This window comes from Argiope bruennichi, chromosome 2, assembly GCF_947563725.1.
Source record: "Argiope bruennichi chromosome 2, qqArgBrue1.1, whole genome shotgun sequence".
NCBI lineage: Eukaryota > Metazoa > Arthropoda > Arachnida > Araneae > Araneidae > Argiope > Argiope bruennichi.
This window is the reverse complement of record NC_079152.1, coordinates 77,339,770-77,362,075: the sequence shown is the minus strand read 5'-3', so window position 1 is coordinate 77,362,075 and position 22,306 is coordinate 77,339,770. Positions and strand designations below refer to the sequence as shown.

The 22,306-nt window shown below is 29.2% G+C and overlaps 1 protein-coding gene across 2 annotated transcripts; it reads right to left on the bottom strand.

Moving 5' to 3' along the window:
* Positions 1-1,338: 1,338 nt before the first annotated feature.
* LOC129961769 (uncharacterized) lies at positions 1,339-20,986 on the bottom strand. 2 transcript variants are annotated; one of them, XM_056075331.1, is made up of 7 exons: positions 20,826-20,986; positions 18,248-18,294; positions 15,353-15,472; positions 13,930-13,977; positions 12,945-12,998; positions 4,391-4,518; positions 1,339-1,356 (listed from the first exon to the last, which is right to left on the bottom strand). In XM_056075331.1, exons 1-6 carry the CDS (start codon positions 20,953-20,955, stop codon positions 4,417-4,419), a joined length of 501 nt encoding a protein of 166 aa, XP_055931306.1. In that variant the 5' UTR covers positions 20,956-20,986; the 3' UTR covers positions 1,339-1,356; positions 4,391-4,416. The 2 variants fall into 2 exon arrangements, with proteins under 2 accessions (XP_055931306.1, XP_055931307.1); XM_056075332.1 differs by lacking the exon at positions 1,339-1,356 and having other exon boundaries at positions 4,334-4,518.
* Between the last annotated feature and the right edge of the window lie 1,320 nt (positions 20,987-22,306).

The window sequence follows — 22,306 nt, the reverse complement described above, 5'->3', positions numbered from 1 at the left end:
GTTAAAAGCCTTTTTTAAGAGATTTTACTGGTTATCATACAGATAAATGCAACATGCAACGAATAGTTTCCTGGGTTTTTGGGCTTCAATAATGCTAAATATGGCTTTGCATGACCAGATCTCTTATTTGATAAATGTTTAAATTCAATAAATTTATAGCCAATTTCGGCCTACATTTTTTATCATCTTGCCATTACTCAAAGTATCATATTAAAAGTTCATTTCCAGTTTTACCGAAATGAACTCAAGAATCTTATTAATAAAATTTTATTCTGAAAAAGTTTCATGAAAGTGCAAATAGTTTAAAAATTTCGATATAATATACACCGATGCAGTGTTCTTTTTTTTTTCCTATGCAATTGTAAAACAATTATAAACGATAAAAAATATATAAAAATTATAAAACGATACGAAAATAGATTAACCTTGCATTCTTTGGGGAAAAGTGTATAAGAAAACTGAAATATTTGTTAGAAAATTTTATTTCAGGTTTAATTAATAATACATGAATAGTTAAAAGCATTTTTAAGCGATTTTACTCGTTATACAGATAAATACAACGAAAAGTTCCCTGAGTTTTTGGGCACAGACATTGTTAAATCTAATTTGGCATGACTAAATATCTTATTTGATAATTTTTTAATGTTATATTATTAATTAACACTAATTAATTTTATATTATTAATTAAGTGGAAATTTATAGCCAATTTCGGCCTACATTCTTTATTATCTTGCCATTGCGCAAAGTAACGTATTAAAAGTTCCATTCCAATTTTACCGAAATGAACTCAAGAATCTTATAAATAAAATTTGAATCTGAGAACAAAAACTAAGTTTCATGAAACAGCAAATAATTTTATAAGTTCGATACCTTAGTTTTTGGTGAAGGATTTCTGATGAGTTGAGATTTGTTTTATATATTTGAATACCCCTTTAAAAATTGATTAAGTACCTTTGAAACAAAATATTTGCTTTTATATGTGAATTACGAATATGTAAATTAAGCGTTTTGAAAGGATTAAATTTTAATTTTAAAATGCAAAATAATGACAAATATTTTTTTCAGAATTATGAAAGTTCTTAATGATAAAAACTTTATTTATTAATTTTTTTATGACAAAATATTTCTCTTATGACAAAATATTTTCTTATATATTTTCCTATCACATCACTGTAAGCAATGTGATAAAAAATATTTGTCACTATAACAAAAAAACTTCCACGATTTTTTCAGTAAACTAAATAACAAGACACCGCGATAAATAACATTTTGATCTGAGGTCGACGCATAATAGCTCTCATCAGAAACAGTATTTGCGTCACTCTCCTTATACGAAGGTACAACTCGTCATTGACCTAGAAAACAATAACATAATAATTATACACGAATAATTCTACACGAAAACAAGTATTTTCTACCCCCATATATGAGAAAACTCCTGTGAGGATCACAACCCCTTAAACAAAATTATTTCCAACTTGCTCGAAGGCAAAGGCAGATTCCACGACTTTTCTATGTGAATATTTTGAAATTCATTTCAATCTTTACATTAAGTAGACATCGATAGTAACTTTATCGCATTATTCAGTATTTATTAAAAATTAACATTTAGCATGATATGCCACACTGAAATCGTTATAATCATATTCTCCCAAAGGAGACAAAGTATACGCAGCTTCTGAAATTTTTTTAAAGCTGACTAGTTTTGCATAATGTAACCAATACTACTTTATTTCTATTTGATTATTTTAATTCTGCTATTAAACTTTAATCAATTCGCAGTTAAAGCATTTCAAATTCAGGGAAGCATGATTTTATTCAATTATTATTTTAAATGCGGTAATAAGGATTATATAAAAACTATTCAAAGCCAGTGTTGAAATTCTAGCCCCAAACTTCTAACAAATTAGCTAAAAATACTAATGAAAATCTTTAATACAGAATTCAGGAATACTAATTTGCTTAATTTAATTTATTTTTAAACTTTTCAGTTGTAAAAAGGTTGTGGAAAATAAAAATGTCGATCCCGCTCTATTTCCATTCCTTTTCGGAAAAATTACCCACCTACGAACTCATCCCATAATCTACTGTCCTTAAACTTACATAATAAACACAAATTCATGTGGTGTGGGGGGAAGATTGGATTCTAGAGGCTCGTAATTGGTATACATCTGCAGAAAATTTGTTTTAAATCATGCCATGAGAACTCTTCCACTAAGCAGCCTTCCTATAACAAATCTATTTAAAATATACAGAGTTCTTAAAGCGAGTGTTCAAGGGGATTGCCACTCGTATCTCTCGTAAGCTCTGTATGTTATTATTCATAAAACACAACTATTTTTCTATTCTAAACATGTGTTTCATTAATCTTTTGTTTTTTAAATTGTCTGATATATGTATTTATTTTACTTAATCCACTGGCAAAGAATCCATTACAGCTGACCCGATTTGAGTTCGTTTTCCGATATGGTAATTTCAAAAAGACTTCGTTCTCTTTCCGTGGCCATTTTCTCAAAATTTGCCTCGCGATTTCAGAATCATTTATTATATTCTTACTCCAGTCCCATTTCGAGCTTAAGTGCTATACCAATGAGACGGCGTTTGGTCTATTAAGTCAGATTTTACATGTATCAGGCCCACATACTCGGTAGGTCCTTTATGGGATTTCCTCTGAGTCGGAGACGCACAATTCTGAAGGTAAATCCTTCTCAAGAAAGGCCATCACGAGTTTCTCGATAAAATAATTTTATTCCGATTTTATTTGGTTTAGTCGTATTAAAGCGTCATTTCTTTGACGAACTTCTTAATGGTGTACCATGACCGTATGATGAAGACGATAGCTGAGATGATAACTCGTCCTCTCCTAAACCTAACATCAAAATATGAGGCTGAGAATGTATACAAGCGAATTCTTAGTTCCTCTCTAAGAAAATGAATTGGAATTTTTTTATAAGTGCAAAGATACTAAAGCATATATAATAAAACTCCAGTGATTTCACATGACAAATAAAATAATTTTCATTTTATTATTTCCTTTTCTTATATGATTGGGGATCTCTACTATTTCAGTAAAAAAGGGATTTAATGGATCTAAAATTGAATTTGATATCTAATGTTGTATTAGTTGCATTGTAAGTATTGTAAGCATAAGAATATTTTTCAATGTTATTTCAAAAAAACTTTTTTCATCATTTATTTAAACCACTTTATTACTGCTTTTGTTTGTAATGCTGGTGGACTAGTTTTTAAGTATATGCATCAGCGCTTTGCTTTAAAATGAAGCATATTCATGATAATTTCAAAGCTTTTATACATATTGTAACTTTTATATTCATGGTTGGAATAATTACTTAACGTCCAATTCAATATAATGTTTTAAAATGCCTGAACACAATACTGGAAAGCCTAAAAGTGATAGTCGAGATTTCAAAAGAGAAGAAATGAAAGAATTTCTTTTCTGAGTTGAAAACTTTGTTGCTTTTCTTTCCTGTAGAACCAAAAAATGTCCTAATATTTATTTATTATATACTTGATTATTTTTCTGAAAAAATATGATTAGCATATTTAAAATCCCATGTCATACAGCATAGTAATTTGGTCAATAATTCAGTTTCTACATGAAGGTGACCTTCATTTAAATATTTATATTTCTTTGCACTTAATTGGATTGGGCTCGTTTTCAGAGTATTTGGCCCAATATTGGGCATTATTGGCTAACTGCGGCTACATATGGCTACATTCGAATTTTTTGCCTAATTCAAACTTCAATTTAATTTCCGAATATCAGCTAATTTTTTCTTTTTTAATTTACTCTCAATGGTTTTATTTTGTACTGAAAAAATAACAAGGTGTGGTTAAGAATGTCCAATAAAGAAAATTCTGATTAAATTTCCAAAACCTTAACGATACATATTTTCATCCTCCAATGTATATATAAATCAAATTTGACTACTCTGTCTCCAAGTCAAGAACTGCACCAACAAATTGCAAATGCACAAAAAAAGTTACGCACATGCACTTGCATTCTCTTTTATTATTAGTAGAGATATAAAATGCACAAATGATAAAAACTATCCTTTCTGTCTCAGTGTTCACAAAGAAAAGAAAACAGGCAATTAAAAATTTATTGAAGCAATTTTAATAACTTTTGAACTTTATTCCAACGACAAATAATGTGTAATCTCTCGATCATGTTGTCCTTTGTAAATAATTTTTTATGCATAACTTGGCATAAAGGCAAGATATAACTATGTTATATCTTGCCTTTCCATATTGAGAAAATAATAAATTCTATCAAGAAAGATGATGGCATACTTTTTACATATTTGCTGAAATAATTTTTTAATATAATTTTAAATCAATACAATTACAAATCAATACAAATCTAACTTTTTAAAGATTGATCAGTCAAGTTTTCATCCAAACATTGGTCTCTTGTTCCTTTTCGGGTCCGTTCCTCCACTCTTCTCACAATTTCCATTCACAAACTGTCCCTCGTAGTAATCAGTAACTATTGCCTAAAATAAGAAATTTCATTAAACAACATTGATTAAATTTCGTCGAGTTACTTATGTTTAAATAACTTTTTGTGCCAATTATTGATAAGTGCGTGATAGCACTGGTCTCTTCTCTGAAACGTTTATACAATGTGTCTCAAATCCAACACTAGTTCTAAGAACAACGTATCTTGGACGGAAAAGGTCACCCGAAATCACAAAGGAGGGTTGAGTGAAAAATGTTAATTGTTTCCAAACAAAAAAGATAGTGCTGCATGTGCTCTGGTTAATTTAATGCTCTTGTAGAAGCTCTGTATTTCAACATTAAAAAAATCAAGATCCAATTATCATAAACCATGAAGTCATGGCAGTTCTCATGAGCAGAACTTGATCATTACCAGTGGCGCACCAACAATACCACAGGTGATATTAGCTAAACCAAAATATATGGTTCAAGTGCACTTCATCGTCGTTAATGTAAAGACTTTTTCTAGTCCCACATATTCATATCAATCAATGACATCACCAAAATATTTATTTTAACTGTTAAAAAATATTTTGATATTCACTTGCTCTTTCTCTTTCATTTTTTTTCTTGGAAGATTGTGATTGGTATGAATTTCTTCTTGCATGAGTTTTATTGCTGTCCCAGACAAAGTATGTGATGCATCTTGATTCGACTATGGAGGAGCATTTCATAGCTTCATCCATTTTCGATATAATTTTAATCTTCTAATGACAGATGCAACACCACTGAAATGTCATTGATTATGATTTCACTCTACAGAAAATTTACACATATGACATCATTTAATCTTGTTATAGAAAGTTAAAATGAAATGTCTACGCAAAAACGCTAGGGAATTCCAACCATGGATACCGCTATCTACAGTTTATATCTATCCTGTATATCCTATTCTTATGTGAATTCTATTCTGGGTAACTCCAAATCTCTTAGAAATTTGTAACCCTTATATTGAGACATTCTGCATATATACAGTACAGGTATAACATCACATGAGTTGCGAAGGATTATTAGCCATTTTTCTTGCAGAAAATGAAATGATGGTCTACTACAGATTACGTTTATTTCTTAAACTACTGAAAAAAAACCCTCAGAATTAAACTTTTGCAGAAGCGCTCGATTTAAAATAAACTAAAATTTTATGATTTTTTTAAATTTTTTTCTTTAACTTCGATATTTTTGAAGATTTGTCAATTTGGTAATTTCGTATTACCTTATAAATTTTTTAAAAAATTATAAAAATTTGTGAATAAAGACATTTTGCAATTCTTGGGAAAACTTTTCATTTTTAAACTTATCGGCCTGTGTTGACAAGTCCGTTTTTGACTAAAATTCAGAATTTTTTTTATTGTTTCATTTGAAAGACCTATTATTTGCGTTTCCAAATCTCTTTTTCTACGATTATTATATCAGAAGATATCTGGGGGCACGGCAGTGCCCCCGCCAAGTCGAGCAAAAACAAGCGACACGGCCGTACCATCCTTTTCTCGAAGCACTGCAGGCAATTTTCGAACCCCTATAACTTCATTGTGGATAAAACTAGAAGCCTGAAGTTTCAGTAACCAAGCAGGTATTATATAAACACGGCATATTTCAAGTTTCATTAAATTTGAACCAGTATTTTAAGAATTATAACTAGCCAAAGTTTGTTAATTTTGTCACTGGCTGACTGATTGACTGACCGATCATCAAAACTCTAAGGCACTTCTAGCAGACATAGAAACTTCAAATATAGAATACAATTAGTGTTTAGTGTATAAATCAAGGAAAAACTAAAATATGCGTGAAATAATGGACGAATCGATAAATTTCTCTAAGTTTCGAGCATTATCCATTTTGTCTGCAAATTCGTCGCCAAATGGTCGCCAATTTTGTCACAAAGCTCTGGGATCACTAGCTCGGCATCTGACAGCATCCAATACAGCATCCAAACGGTCTTTCTTATGATGATACTATTTGCGCTGAGAATCAAAATTACAGGTTTGTAACAATATCAAATTTGAAATAATTCAATTTGAAGCTGTGGAAGCTGCAAACACAATGGGTGACTTTCAGAGAATCAATCTGGTAGAAGAAGAGCAAACTGATCTTCAAAGTATGATCGCAATACTTAATGCCGATTAAAAAAGAGTCTTTGATATGATCACAAATAAAATGGACACAACTGATAATAACGCTGACGTTTTACGCTGTTTTGTGAGTGGAACTGATGGCACTGGAAAGAGCTTTTTAGTAAAAACTCTAAAAGCTTGGTTTACGATGTATTTAAACAAAAAAAAGTGACAGTTAGTGCTTCAACAGGAATAGCTGCATTCAATGTGAATGGATTGACTATACATAGACTATTGCAGCTGCCTGTAGAACACAAGCAAACATCGAAGTACAAACCACTTTCTGATGAAGTGCTCCAAGTTCTGAGATCAGATTTGAAAGAAGTAGTGTTGTTTATCATAGACGAAGTGTCGATGATATCCAATGTTACTTTAACATATATTCATTTACGCGTATCTAAAATATTCGACACAAGCGACGATCAGAATGGGTGGTTTGGAAAGAAAACTTCTTGTAGTTTTCGGAGATCTCTTACAGCTTCCGCCGGTAAGAGAAAGGTCATCTTTTGAATAACTATCAACTGCTGAAACTACTAAGTTGTTAGGTTCCCTCAGTATACCGAATCTGTGGATTGAACTGTTAATATACGATGAACTTACAATTAACATGCGACACCTCAATGATTCTGACTTTGTCGAAATGCTAAATAGAATAAGATTAGGTGTGACTACACAAAAAGATCGCGACTTACTCTCGACTAGATTAATAACTCTCAAATCCAATTCAAATGAAAACAGATTAATTGAAATAATTGAACACCTCTCGAAACTTCCTGATGATACCGTTTGCTTATTACCTACAAAAAACATGTGTCAACAATTAAATACTGCAATGCGTAAATCTCTTCCATATCCCGAAATAAAACTTACAGCTGTAGATAGCATAGATTGCCCCAGATACCTAACAAATAGAGTTCGTGAATGCATAAAAAAATATGAAGACGATGCTTCTATGACTGCAGGCCTGGAAGAGAATATAATTATAAAAATAGAGTAAAATTAATATTAAGGCGAAATATTGACGTGAGTCTTGGTTTAGTTAATGGTTCTATCGGTATAGTGCAAAAAGTAAATGTTGATCCGGCAAATACAAAAATAATTAAGAAAATATACATTGCATTTAATAAAGAACATGTTTACGAGCTTAGTCCGGTCAAAACTAAATTTGAAATTATTAATAGAGCTTATGTTCATCGCGAACAGTTTCCCATATGTATAGCCTATGCTATAATTATGCACAAAAGTCAGGGCCTAAGTCTAAATAATGCACTGATTTATATCGGTTTTGCAGTATTCACATCCGGTCAAGCTTAAGTAGCACTTTCGAGAGTTACAAGTCTGGACGGCTTACATCTAATAAATGTTGACTTTGGAAGTATTAAAGCGCAGGAATCCTCAATTTGTGAATACAACAGAATAAAAAGCATTTACCGTCCAGATTTGTCAAAAATTGTAACATCAAAGCTTACGAGAAAAACCCATAGAGACAGGGAGTGGGATTTGAGAAAAACTGTAGCTGAAGCTCAAGAATTAGTACCGGAAAAGAAAAAGAGGAAGACTACATACAAAATAAGAAAAGGATTATCTACAAAAAGAAATGAGATGCCATCAAAAACATAACTTGTAAAAAAAAACAAGTCTCGCAACTCAGTTCTTCTATCGTAAAAAGTTGTGAGATCCATGTAATACCAAGTCGGTCAATTTATACAGTTCATAGTCAAGGGTCCTTCTGTCTTAAGTTATTACGTAATTAGATAACCTAACAACATCTTATAGTGACCATATTAATATTAAAAAATTTTTATGGTTTAAATAAATAGATTGACTTGGCAATCGCACTAAACAATCTAATTTAATATAATATGTTAATCTAATTTAATGTAAAGATACATTGTGTTTTCATGCGATGGCCAAGTCAATCTATTTATTTAAACCATAAAAAATTTTTAATACTGATAGGGTCACTATAAGATGTTGTTAGGTTAGCTAATTACGTAATAACTTAAGACAGAAGGACCCTTAACTATGAACTGAATAAATTGACCGACTTGGTATTACATGGATCTCACAACTTTTTACGATAGAAGAACTGAGTTGCGAGACTTGGTTTTTTTTACAAGTAGTGTTTTTGATGGCATAAATGTTTCTTTAAATCAACATTAACAAAAACGAAACCGGAAGTAGCGCGGAAATAACCGGAAGTCAGTTTTTTTGCGCTTCAATACCATTAATATTCATTGTTTAAAATTCCCTAAAGTTCAGTTGTGAAATGTGCGTAAGCGAGTTCATAAGCGAGTGATTGCTCAATTGAGAGCTTTAAAAAATCTATTAAAGAAGTCGGAGGTAAAGGAAAGCTTACAGAAAATGTCATAAATATATTACAAAACTATTAAGGCGATTAACTATTAAGATGTAATGTTGGTAATTTATTGCAGATTCAAAGTTCAACACTTGCTGCATTTGCTCATATTAGTTACAGTAATAAAAAGACATTGCATGGACAACTCCCAAAAGGAAAGGATTCTTGGTGCAAATGCAACTAACCAACCAAATACCAATGTGCACCTTCAGAAGGCAGAGATATAAAGATTCAAGTACAGGACTCCCAAAAAATATTATGAATATTATTAAACCTACTTATATTAAATTATGTAACCTAAATCTTCTGAAAAAAAATGCCTTCATGGGAAAACACAAAATCTTTATGAAAGTTTGAACAATCTATTATGGGCAATTATTCCCAAAAATACAAATAATATTTTATTTTTGGGAATACAATAATTTCAATATTGTTGAATTGAAAACTTCGCGTTTAAGGAATAATATAGCTGTAATGTTATTCAATAATGGTTTTTTTCTGTCATAAATTTTTAATGAATTGGGTATTATTAAAGGTCATTACATGCTAACACAATACAGTACACTCGGCAACGAGTGAATTGTTGCTGCAAAAAGACAACCTTTGCCTGTTACAAAATTGTCCAGAAAAATAAAATGGACTATTAGAAAAAAAAATAATAATAAAACAGAGAATAAATAGTGGTGAATTTTTAATGAATATGAAGGTGAAGTATTTAAAATGAAATATTATTTTAGATGTATACTAATAAAAACTTAAATGCATTCTTTAACGAATGTGTTTTTTGTCAAAATTTTACTACTCAAAACATAGTTTCGCATACACTTATAGATGTCCAGGCAGATACCTTAACTATTATGTATAAAGAAAAAAAATTCTGTAGTTTTTAAGCACGTGTAATTTTATGCATTGTCGGTCCTTAGAAACAATTCTGATCCGACTGAAACAGGTTTAAACAGTTAGATTACTATATAATTAATGATTTATACACATTTATTTTTTCGAATTTTGATCAATTTTTTAAATTTGTGAAACTATCAATATGAGTGAAGAAAAACAGCACAAAAGACATTGTATGCTGTATGAGTTTCAGAAAGGAAATAGCTCGATAGAGTGAAAAAAATTGGATCACACTGGACATGCATGGACAAAACCGAACTGTCACTGTAGACAGACTCAAGCCTGCTTACATTTTGAATGAACGCCTTGACCCGGCTGACGTCCTTCGACAACCTCATTCTGAGTATTGTTTGTTTGTTTGTTTCTTATGGCTCTTAAGCCGGAGGGGAGCGTCTCTTGTTTTTTTATAGTAGCGCCAACTAGGGCCAAGAGTACGACTTTGCCACTCACGCATCACTCATTCGCTTGCACAACCCCTTTTTACAGGAGGGCACATTCACACATCTCACAGATAGAACAAAGGAAGAACAACCATGCCCAAACCGGGACTCGAACCCAGGACGCCCAGATCTCGGGGAAGACGCGTTACCCCTATGCCAGGACGCCGGCCATTCTGAGTATAAAACCAGGTATGGTCGAGTAGTCAGATTTCGCATTACTTCTCCGGTCGAATAATAACCAACCTCCAGTTTCCAGGGGAGTACTGTGGCTACCAATGTATTATTACCCACTATGCAATCTGTGTGGCAAGAACTTTAATATTTTTTTCTCAACTCGAAAGTGAGATACTTCAACTTCTTCTGTTAATCTTTTTATTTCTTATTTTTGTAGTATAAATAAATATACTCTTGTTACTTGTTAAAAATGCCGTCGCGTCGTTTCTTAAAGCTCTGAACATTTTAAGTGGAGAAATCATCCCTATCCCTACATGTTTACAAAGGGGAGGCACCACCCTCCACATCCAAAGCTGGCGTACATCAGAAGAAGGTTATGTTGTGTTGTTTATGGGACCGTTGTGGAAAGAAAATGGAACTGCCTATACTGATTATTACTGTTTGATATTTGATCTTTTGAATAAAGAAATTCAACGTAAACATCCATCTTTGGCCAACAGAAAGGGTATAATTCCTCATTAAGACAACGCTACAAAACATGTGGCAAGAAAAACCACGCAAAAAAATTGTAGAGTTGAGTTGGGAAATTGGATCTCAGATAGCACATTCTCCTGACATTGCACGAACTGACTATCATCTGTTCACGTCACTTCAAACCTTTCTCAATGGAAATGGATATATAGATTGTATAAAATATTAATAAAAAGTACAATGAATTTTTTTTAAAAAAAAGAACGACAGAGAAAGAACGACAGTCCTTACGCCCAATAATGGCCAATATAAAATAAAATATTCCAAAAAATATTTGACATGACATTATACTGTAATTTAATATTTGATTATTTTTTCTAAAAATAGAAAATCAATCTCTTACAAAATATATTCAATTATTATTTTATTATGATAGAAAATTTATTTTTTATTTTCGAATAAAATACATAAAGTCTTTAACGATGCATGTGTAGCAATTGCAAAAATATGTTGTCAATCGACCAGACATCAAAGTCCTCATTAATTAGAATCATGAAGGAAGTTATGTATCCATTGTCGATTCGAAATGTTTTGCTGATAATTCTCATTGAATATTGAATTGAATTGATAATTCTAATTAATTCTAATTTTGCTGATAATTCTATGCTCTTCTCATAATGATTCAGTGATATAACTGCAATATTATTTAGTTACCTTTTCTCTGTTAATAAAGTAAAAATCTTCTTCTTTTTAAAAGATAGCTCTACAATTTGTTTGTTTATTATTCTCCTTATCCCCTCTTTAGTAAGAAATAAAATACTCAGATTTCAAATGACTTGGGCCGCAGATCACTAAAATTAATAATCTTAACAAAGATTACAAAAATATATTACCATGTTTAAACTAAAATCTTTAGAAAAATAATATAATAATGCTTACTTTAAAAGGAATAATAATTAACTTTATAGAAGGATTCATTCAAAAGTTATTGGTGGAAATGCTAAAATTTGGCTTAATCTTAGTTAATTTATACGTTCAAAATAACTAACAAAACCAAAGGGCCAGTTCAATAGCATCACCACAGGCTCAATTTCGTGAATTTTCATTTTATATGAAAGTTCATGATCACTTGATTTGTCATCAATGGACTTCTATCCTACATCACCATATACTCTCAAGAGAAATCTCAAAAGTATTATTTCATTTTACATTTTGGCGGAAGGGAGGCGTGTACAAAGATGTTTCCTATAACAGCCCTTGTACTGATATCGTGAAATTATATTTAATATGAAATCTCATGGCCCTTAAACAAGCTATGAAGTCCACCATATCGGAAAATAAACATTTGTCAAAATAGTCGAGCTTCTACAACTGAGCCGATTTCGTCAATTTATTTCACCGTTTTAGAAGTTATGACAAGTAATCAGAATGCTCCATATTTAGAGTGTAAATATAATTTAAAATTATATTTTTTGTTGTTTTGTAACATATAATTCATCAAAGTTGCTGGAATGATTAAATTACTCTTAACAGTATTAATTTGTTCAGCGAACAGATGGTTACCATTGGCGGGAAGTTAAATGGCTTCAAATATCACATTTTCACACACAAAATATTCCTCCGACCAATTTCGTAATTTCTGGAGATCGCAAAAAAAAATAATTAATGTCCGCACAGAGGGAGTTAGGGCAAATTTTTCTGGACAAGCAATGAGATGTTTTGAAAAAAATCTCTTCAAATAAAATAAATAAAACTTCTGTTTAGAAAAAAACAAAGAGTTTCTAGTTTATTGATTGGCATAAAAAATTGCACGTGTTTCGTGCTGATTTTAATACAAGAACTTCTTCTTTAAATATTCTTCATTGCACTTTTAATATTTTTTATAGAAATATTGCTGACTTAGTAAATTAAATATAATTAAGCGGATCTTGAAGAGAGCATTTTTACAGATAAAAAAATATACTTACTGCAGCTTCAACTGCTTTTTTGCACCTTTCTGAGAAGATGTTTATACAAACGTCCTAAAAGAAACAAGGAGAAATCCAGTGATCAAAATAAATGTTATAGCTTTAACCAGCTTCGTAATTTTTGTTTCTATGAGTATGAACTTCATTAATCTTAAATGAATTTGAATTTTCATAATCATATTTTACTTTACTTGTCAGCATGCACCAGTGCTATCATGAAAATCCCGAATCAAGACGGATAAGGAAACGAAGAAGGAAATGTATGTCGTAACCGTTTGAAAAATCATTTTATAAGCGAAGAATAATTCAAACAATTTTGAATCACCATTTAGGCATTTTATATTAGAGCAGTGCGTATAAGATATTTAAATATTAGATCAACTTTTAACTGTCAACTTTCTCGTATACCAAGTATAGCGAAAATATTTTAATTTACAAAAAATTCGAGCTCTGCATTTTGATGAACTCCAAATATCACACCACCTTTAGTTCTAAAAACACAATTTTGGCCTTATGTGTGTCTCTAATCACTACAACTCAAAAATTTATTGAGCTATATGAATGAAATGGCCTGGCATAACATACAGGGTGATTATAATTAAAGTTACGATTTCAAAAATCGATAATTGGTCTAAATCTAAGTTGCTAAAGTAGGTCTAAAAACTTATTAAGTTGCACTATTTGTAATTGTCCTCATTTTATCCGTTTGAAATAACGCTTTCTGTGCTCATTTCAGAGCAATAATTCACATTTTTAGTAAAAAGATGCTGAGTAAAGAATGTTCAGATTATTTTCGTATTTATATTTATCTTCACTGCATAATAATGTATATTTTATAGCAAAATGATTTTTTAAATCATCTATTTTTCTATATAAGTTACACAGCAATTTTTTTTCATGAAGAAAGAGTCCATTTGTTTCGAAATAGAAAAATGTATTTGGGGAATTAAAAACAATACTTCCGCGAAAAAATGACAGAACTTACCAGCCAGTATTCGCCTCCTAACTGGAAAAATTCATTGAACTGTTTTCTCTGAAAGTTATATATAAATTCATTAGCAGAAAGATCACAATATAATGTTTAAACATGAAAATAATATTATTTTTATTACTATGTAAATTTTTTAAATAGAAAAAAATATTTAAATACATTTTTATAATAATTTACTTTTATTGATAATGAATACATATTGTTATCTTTTTTATATATTTGTAAATAATAATTGCTTAATTAATCAGAATTACTATCGTTTAACTTAAAAATTTCGGTAAATTATATATGAAAGTTTTCATTCTTCATTAGAAATAAAAAAAAGTTATAATTAAAAAGATAAGAAAATCTCTCGAATTTTTTTTCCTAGAAAATTTTTTGATGGTAAAACCAGTCCAGAATAAAAGTGAAAGTAAAGAATTATTCAAAATTATTTTGAATGATTAGCCATATTTTAAAATTTAATTTTTCTTCGTTTACTTCTATTAACTTGGATGTGAAATATAAACATAAAAAGGTAAATCACTTATTAAATATTTAATTCTTTATATTTTTGGTTGATGATTTCTGTATAAGTAAAATGTAAATACGTAATCAAACCGTACATATTACCAGATTTTAAATTTGTAATATATTTTCAGGAAAACATATATTCTTTAATTAGAAAAACTTTTGCTACCGATTATCATTTTTTTGTTTTAAAAAACAATGTTATAAATCATAATCAAGCAAATCATCCAATAAGTTTAGAGCGATAATTTTTAAAATTGTAGATATTAAAATAAATAGATAAAATTAATCATATATATTTATATTATAATCTAAAGAATAATGTTTCTTTCAGCAGAAGGTCTGAAAAATTAAATTTCTATTGCTTCAAATTGTTTTTTGTTTTTGTATAATGTGTTATAAAAAAATTTAAATTTAAATTAATCATATCTTGAATTATATTACCGTTTTGACATTATTATACCTAATTATAGTTAAAATCAGTTTAAATTTAAATAATTTTAAAATTAAATTCGTTTTATGCATAATATCACTGGAGACTTTAGCATTGAATTTCACAACGAAAAAAAAATAGAAATGATTCTTCCAAATACACATACTTTTTTAATACTCGACTAATTCCATGGAGTAAATATATCCTACTAATTAAATTTTAAAGTCTTACACAAAAATTTTGTAAATTACCTAAAAATTATTTAAAAATTACATTAAAAAATTGACACTATTTTGTCATTATTTACGAATTAGTTAATTTTATCTAAGAATTTATCTGTAGCTTTTATAATTTCTGTAAATGTACAGAAATAGAGAATAATCTAAAAAGAACATTCAATTATTTTTCTAGAATTGAGAAAAAAAATGATTCACTTATTTTTAAAAATGCTGATATATGAGAAGAAGATCTTACCTTTTTGTCTTCAGGTAAATCACAGTTAACAGCTTTAACTGCAAACCAGTTTTCAAGCGTATTGTCTGGCCCCTCAATGCCAAAAGAACTCTTGATCCATTCCCAGGTTTTTTCTTTCAACTTCCAAATATGCGTAAAATAGATTAAATGTGCTTATTATACGGACGTATTAATGCAATGTATATGCATTTTATCGTGAATAAAAGTTGTAGTTCCATAAAATTCTCACATTTTTTTACGAAAACATTGTAAAGTTGTTGCCACTTACCACCACCTAATATGCCAACTTGATGTTAGCAGCAATCACTACCTGCTATGCCAACTAGCAAGTAGAAATTTAATATTTCCCAACTCCAGAGAGCTACAAATAATATTCGGTTGTTGTTGTTTTTTTCAATTTATGCCAAAAAAAGGGACCACAGGTGCACACTCCCGACCTCTAAGGTATACATGTACTAAATTTGGTAGCTGTAGGTCAAATGGTCTTTTTTGTAGAGCGCCAACACACACACACACATTGAGCTTTTTCTATACTTATATATAAAGCTCAATGTGTGTGTGTGTGTGTGTGTGTGTGTGTGTGTGTGTGTGTGTGTGTGTGTGTGTGTGTGTGTGTGTGTGTGTGTGTGTGTGTGTGTGTGTGTGTGTGTGTGAATTAAATCGTTGTTTTTAATTACCACTATGTCATTTCAAACTAAGAAACACTTCTTTTCTACGTTTAATCATTTTTTTCGTAACATAACGAACTAAGCCTGGAAACACAACTTGGGTACTTTGTTATTTAGTAATTCCATCTTTTAAAATAATATTTTTTAACATAATGATCATATTTGGATTACTTGGAAAACGTTCAGTATGGGATATTTATTTTAACATCATGTATTTGTAAGAATTTCTTCACTTTCTGATTCACTTTCCGCAAATAAGTATAACAAGTTTGGTATATAAGTTACTTCTTACAAAACCGCATGAAATAAATTTCAATATAACTAAATAGGAACTGGATGGCGAAATAACTTCTAGAAATTTTCTCATGCATTCATCTTTAAACCACGCTTAGAACCATCCATCAGAACAAAGCTTTAGAAGGCGAATTAGTAGCATTTGGAAACAGAGAAACGTCACTGCACTTAACTATTTTTACGAACTTCACTGTTCGAAATTGCTGTTTACGAATGCCCATTCATTCTTGGATATTTTATATTCATTAAGAAAGATTCTAAGTTAACTTTTATAACATTATCATAAAATATTGTACATTTCTTAATTCATACTTCTAAATATTTTCAATATATCAAATAATTGTAACCAATAAAATAGCTGTATAATATATTTAAATATATAAAATACATGATTTCAATTTATAAAATATATAAATTTAGCAAGATATGAGATTAAATAGGTTGTCTAAATTACTACATTCTGGATATCATTTAGTTTATAATAAGATAATCTACAATTAAGCATATTTCATCTGCCAACAGCAGGCTGACATATTTCTGTACATGACAAAATAAAAAAAATGATTTTTCTTGGCGCATTTCAAAAAAACTAAACATTTCAATCAGTTTATATTTTCCGCTTCCATTAGAACGGAATTTGCACTAAAGAAATTCTATCCTTCATGCACGTTTTCTCTCCAGGTCAACACAAAATCGATCTTTATATGACTTTCATTCAATGAAACGATAAATAATTAATTTTTTAAAAAACATAATTGAAAGATATTTTTTTTAAAATCAAAATTTTTCGGAGAAAAAAAAACTCAATTTTTTGCAATAAGAAACTTTTCTTGTTATTTAGAATATTTATATCTTGAGAGTGAAATATATTTTAAATTTGTGGAATTCATTTAATGTAAAAACCATGAATTCAAAATTCAAATAGTAGTCGTTAATTGAAACAGAAAAGTGATATGATTGAAAAAAATAAGATGAAACACAGCTGACACAGAATAAAGCAGGGCAAAGGAATGATAACGCTTCTTTGAATTTTCTTAAGACTTCCGTATGCTTTCAGCTTGCCAGAATCGCCCTACCATAATTTCCATCTCCTGTTGCGATTTCATAATCAGAAACAAGATATATCTAGATTTAAATTTGAATTAGGTTATGAAACTGGATGGAAATATTTTAGATTTTATTTAGCAAAAAAATTTTTTAAAAAAAGATTTTTTTTAATGATAGATTTTCATTAAGGAAATATTTATCTATCAAAAGCCGTTAACAATGGATATAAAATGTTTACTTTCTTGTTCATTTTTTGGTATTTTTACCTTCTTCATAACATTTTTAATTTTCTCGGTTGTTGGTATTTATTAATAATTTATGTATTTTTTCCGATTTCCTTTATATATATATATATATTATGATTTTTCATCATTCTATTTTAGAAGATTATTGCTAGCTGTCTAATCAAATAATGTTTATATCTTCCTTAATTCCATTAATTATACTGTGGAATCATCTAGACATTATTTCATTATGGAATTACACTTGATGATATTTGGTCTTTCTGTAATCACTATAAAAATCATCTTATAAACGAAATTCTTATGCTCTTGGCTTTAAAGTTGCTTTAGTTGTCTATATTTGTTTCCCTCATTCTTACGATACATTAGCTTAATAAAACCATACACAGCGCAGTAATTCTAAACCTATTAAAAGAAAAAAATGTGGTACCATTTTCTTCATATGCATTTCGTTTAGTTTTTGTTCTGAAATAAAATCGTCAATTGATTATGAGTTAAAAATTCAAAGAAAAAAATAGGTTTCGCTTTTATTCACATGAATTTCCTTTACTTTTCATTCTGAAATAAAAATCATCAACTGAAGATGAGTTAAAAACAAAATAGCAACTTAATTTTGAAAAAAAAATATGAGCAAAAAGTTTTACCTCTGGGGATAATTCCTCTACTAGTTTATAAAAGTCTTCAGCACGATCTAAACAGAAAGAATGAAATAAGTTTTATTGTTCATTGATTTCCTTGAATTACGAGAAGGATATTAATTAAGTCTCAAATTGATATGATATATTTTAGAAGTATTTGAATTTTAATAGTTAATACCAATAGTTAACATTGTCATTTTCAATACATATTGATTTGAGGACGACCTTTCTGGTGTTTGTTAGTTTTTTTTCTTTTTCGTGAGGGGGAGAGGCCGTGAAAAAATATATATTCAGAAACAAATGCTTTCAATTTAAAGAGAAAATTACTTATCACGTAATGTAATGAGCAATTAGATATAGATATTCCCTCAAGGTTTCATCCAAGTTTGTGACGAAGAACGGAGCAAAGATCCCGTTTTGATTGAGAAAAATTCGACTGTGCATAGATTGTATCATACCTTAAGTTGTTCTCATGGTTTCAGACACCTCAGGTGAGACCGTGGACACCATGGTGGACACATAAGAAATGAGACCGAGAAACTTCCGGTATGGATGTTGGTTTATTTTGGATACAGAAATGATGGAAATCGGTTACCTCCAATCGATGACAGGACGAGCTTCTCATGGAAAAGTTGGACAGCAGCCGGTGATGGCCTTTATGACTCAATCATAATTCCCGCCTGTGCTGCTATCGCGGCGGTCCGGTCAGTCAGATTTAAACCGAATGCCTTTAATTAGAAAGGTCGGAGAAGCCTTGTGTGGTTATGGTTTAACATAGAAGATAATACATGGCCATTTAAATTTTTGAAAAATATTCATTAGTATTTTTCTTCACCTTCAAATATAAAAGAATTCAAGGATGCGTTTTCAAATGATAAAGTTATAAAGTGAGTGAACATCCTTTGTTCCGACAAAGGAATACAATTAGATTCGAACGAATCTATAGTCAAATTCTTTTCGTTAATGAATGCAACACAAACTCAATAAAATAATCACTGGTGACGGATCGTATTCATCACACTAAAACCGAATCAAAATACACTTCGATGCAACGAAAAAACCTTCATCCCGTAAATCCAAAATTTTTACACCACCAGCTTGTAAGATTAGGCTTAAAATACTTTGGAATTCAAAATAAAATTTTCAATTCAACATAAGCATTACAATCTTTACTTAGCGATTATCATCCATAGAGACTAGTAACTACCATTTTTCAAGCAAAAGCTTTATAACTGATGAAATTGTTTAAAAATTGATGAATTTATTTGTTCCTTCAAAGATGATATTAATTAAACTCTAAGCAAAGCTGGAATGAATTTGAAAGAAATTTTAATTTCGGTAGAAAACGTTGTACTATTGGAAAATATTCACTTTCAACTTCTATAATTCTCTAAAATTTAATGGTATGCTAGTAAAAATACCTTAGGTCTCCATAATGCAGGTATTAACTCATTACTCGAGATTGATTTATCCATCGTACTTCAGGTCTATTTGGTTTCGTCGTTTACAGTAACCTACTTCTGAAGAAAATTCTCTAAATCTATATATTTAAAATGTTAACAATTTTAAATATATAGAATGTTAAACATAGAATATATATTAAATATATAGAATATATAATTTTAAATATATAGAATATTTATTAAATTACCAGTTTAAAATAAATTTTTTTTCAATTATAGAAATCTCTTACCTTTTCAGCTATATTATGATATTAAACTCTAAAATATATTATGGAATTAAACTCTAAAAAATATTTTCTATCTAATTTTGCAATTTCGATAGTCGTTTATATGTTTATAAAAATTTTAACAAGAAATATTTGATTTCATACACTGATAAATTAATTGGAATTTTAATTTCCAGGCAATTATTCTATAAATCCCCTTACTTCAAATACTTAAAAGAAAACAAAATTAGTTTAATTTTTATATCAGAAGATATTCAAAGAATGCTTTGCTATTCCATAATTCCTGGTAAATTATGCGAAAATTCAAAATTTATTATCATTACTTTTATGCAAACGAGCAGGATCTAGTATAACGTGAAAGATAGTGGTATTTCTATATTTATAATAAAATCTTTCGTTTCTGTTCTAAAAATGAAAAACACTTATTTCTAAAGATTTCTTGATATTTTGGTCATATGAGCAAAAAAGTTGTTCTTTATCAAATCAATTTATTACTGAATAAAAAATTCATGTTACACAATTTTGTTTTGGCTATGTGCTAGCACACATATAATAAATCGACAACAAATTTTCTCGGAGAAATATTTTCCAAATTATTTAAAATTTATACTCAAAATTAAAGAAATTATTGATGATGTTCCATATTCAAATAAAAATAATAATTAAATACAATCTGCTATGATGAAACTTAGCAATTTTTACTACTATTTAAATTTATATCATATCGATGCATTAACCTCCGAAGCTCTTGTAATCGCCTTGGTTTATAGAATATTTGGTAACAAGTAGTGCAAGTATATTTCAAATTTTAAGACCTATCAAAATGTTTTTTAAAAATAATCGAAAAATTGTTCACTTATTTTAGCAAATTTATCAGAATTAAATTAACATTACTTAAAGGGCACAGCAGCTTCTGACAGCATTCGTACATGTCTTCAGGCATCAGAGACTGGAATGCGTTACTATCTACATAAAAAGTGAAAAGAATTAACAAACACGATGCATTGAGTAGTACTCTCTTCATTTTTCAGATCAAAATGTGCATACTATGTGAAACTTTTTTACCAGAAGCTTTAAAGAGATTGTTCAGTTTGCATAATATACACCGGTGCAGTGTTCTTGTTTTTCCTATGCAAACATTTAATTTTCCTTATTGATAGAAAAATTTTAAAACGATACAAAAACAGATTTACCTTGGACTCCTGGAAAAAACGCCTATAAGGAAATTGAAATATTTGTTGAAAAATATCATTTCCGGTTTCTTTGTTAACACATGAATAATTAAAAGCATTTTTTAAGAGATTTTACTTATCATGCAGATAAATACAAAGTGCAACGAATAGTTCAATGTGTTTTTGCTCGTTAACAATGTTAAATCAGTTTTTGCCTGACTAAATCTCTTATCTGATAAATTTTTACATTTAGGATATTTATAGCCAATTTAGGCCTACATTCTTTATTATCTTGCCATCACTGCTCAAAGTAACGCATTAACAGTTCCATTCCAGTTTTACCGTAATGAAGTCAAGAATCTTATAATTGATACTTTAATGTGAAGAAAAATTAAGTTTCATGAAACAGCAAATAATTTTAAAATTTTAGTACCTCAGTTTTTTGGTGAAGGATTTCTGATGAGTTGTGATTCGTTTTATATATTTTGACACCACCTTTAAAATTGAGTAAGTAGTTTTGAAATACAATATTTGCATTTTCATGTTCATTATGAATATGTAAATTGTACCTTTTGATAGGATTAAATTTTAATTTTAAAATGTAAAATAACGACAAATATTTTTTTCAGAATTATAAAGATTCTTAATGATAAAATCATTATTTATTATTTTTTTTAAACTTTGAAAAATTTTCTCTTATGATAAAATTTTTTCTTGAATAAAAAGAAGTTCACATGGATGCCATATATATATATATATATATAAAGGCAATCTTATTTTCAATAGCTGTATAATTTTTAAGTATATATAACGTTTAATCTAAAAAATAGACAAAGATAATTTTTTAAAAATTGCTTCTTTTAAGCATTTAAATTATATATTTTACTAAGCTCAGTAATATTTGAAGAAAATGCTTATGTGCATTATATTCAACATCAAAAAGATTTAATGTTAATTATTAACTATTATTTTATTAGATTAATTATTAATAATTAAACCAATCTCTATGCAAATACACTCTCCTCTAATACACTCTCTCTCAAATATACTCTGCTCTAATACAAAACTATTTTGGCGATTATTTTATTAGTAAGCCAATGCGTGCTTACAACTTTGAGTTTGGGAATATACACTTCGGAATTATTTCTTAAAAATCTCAGTTGTAACTTTAAATCATTAAATATAAGGATTTTGCCGATTTCT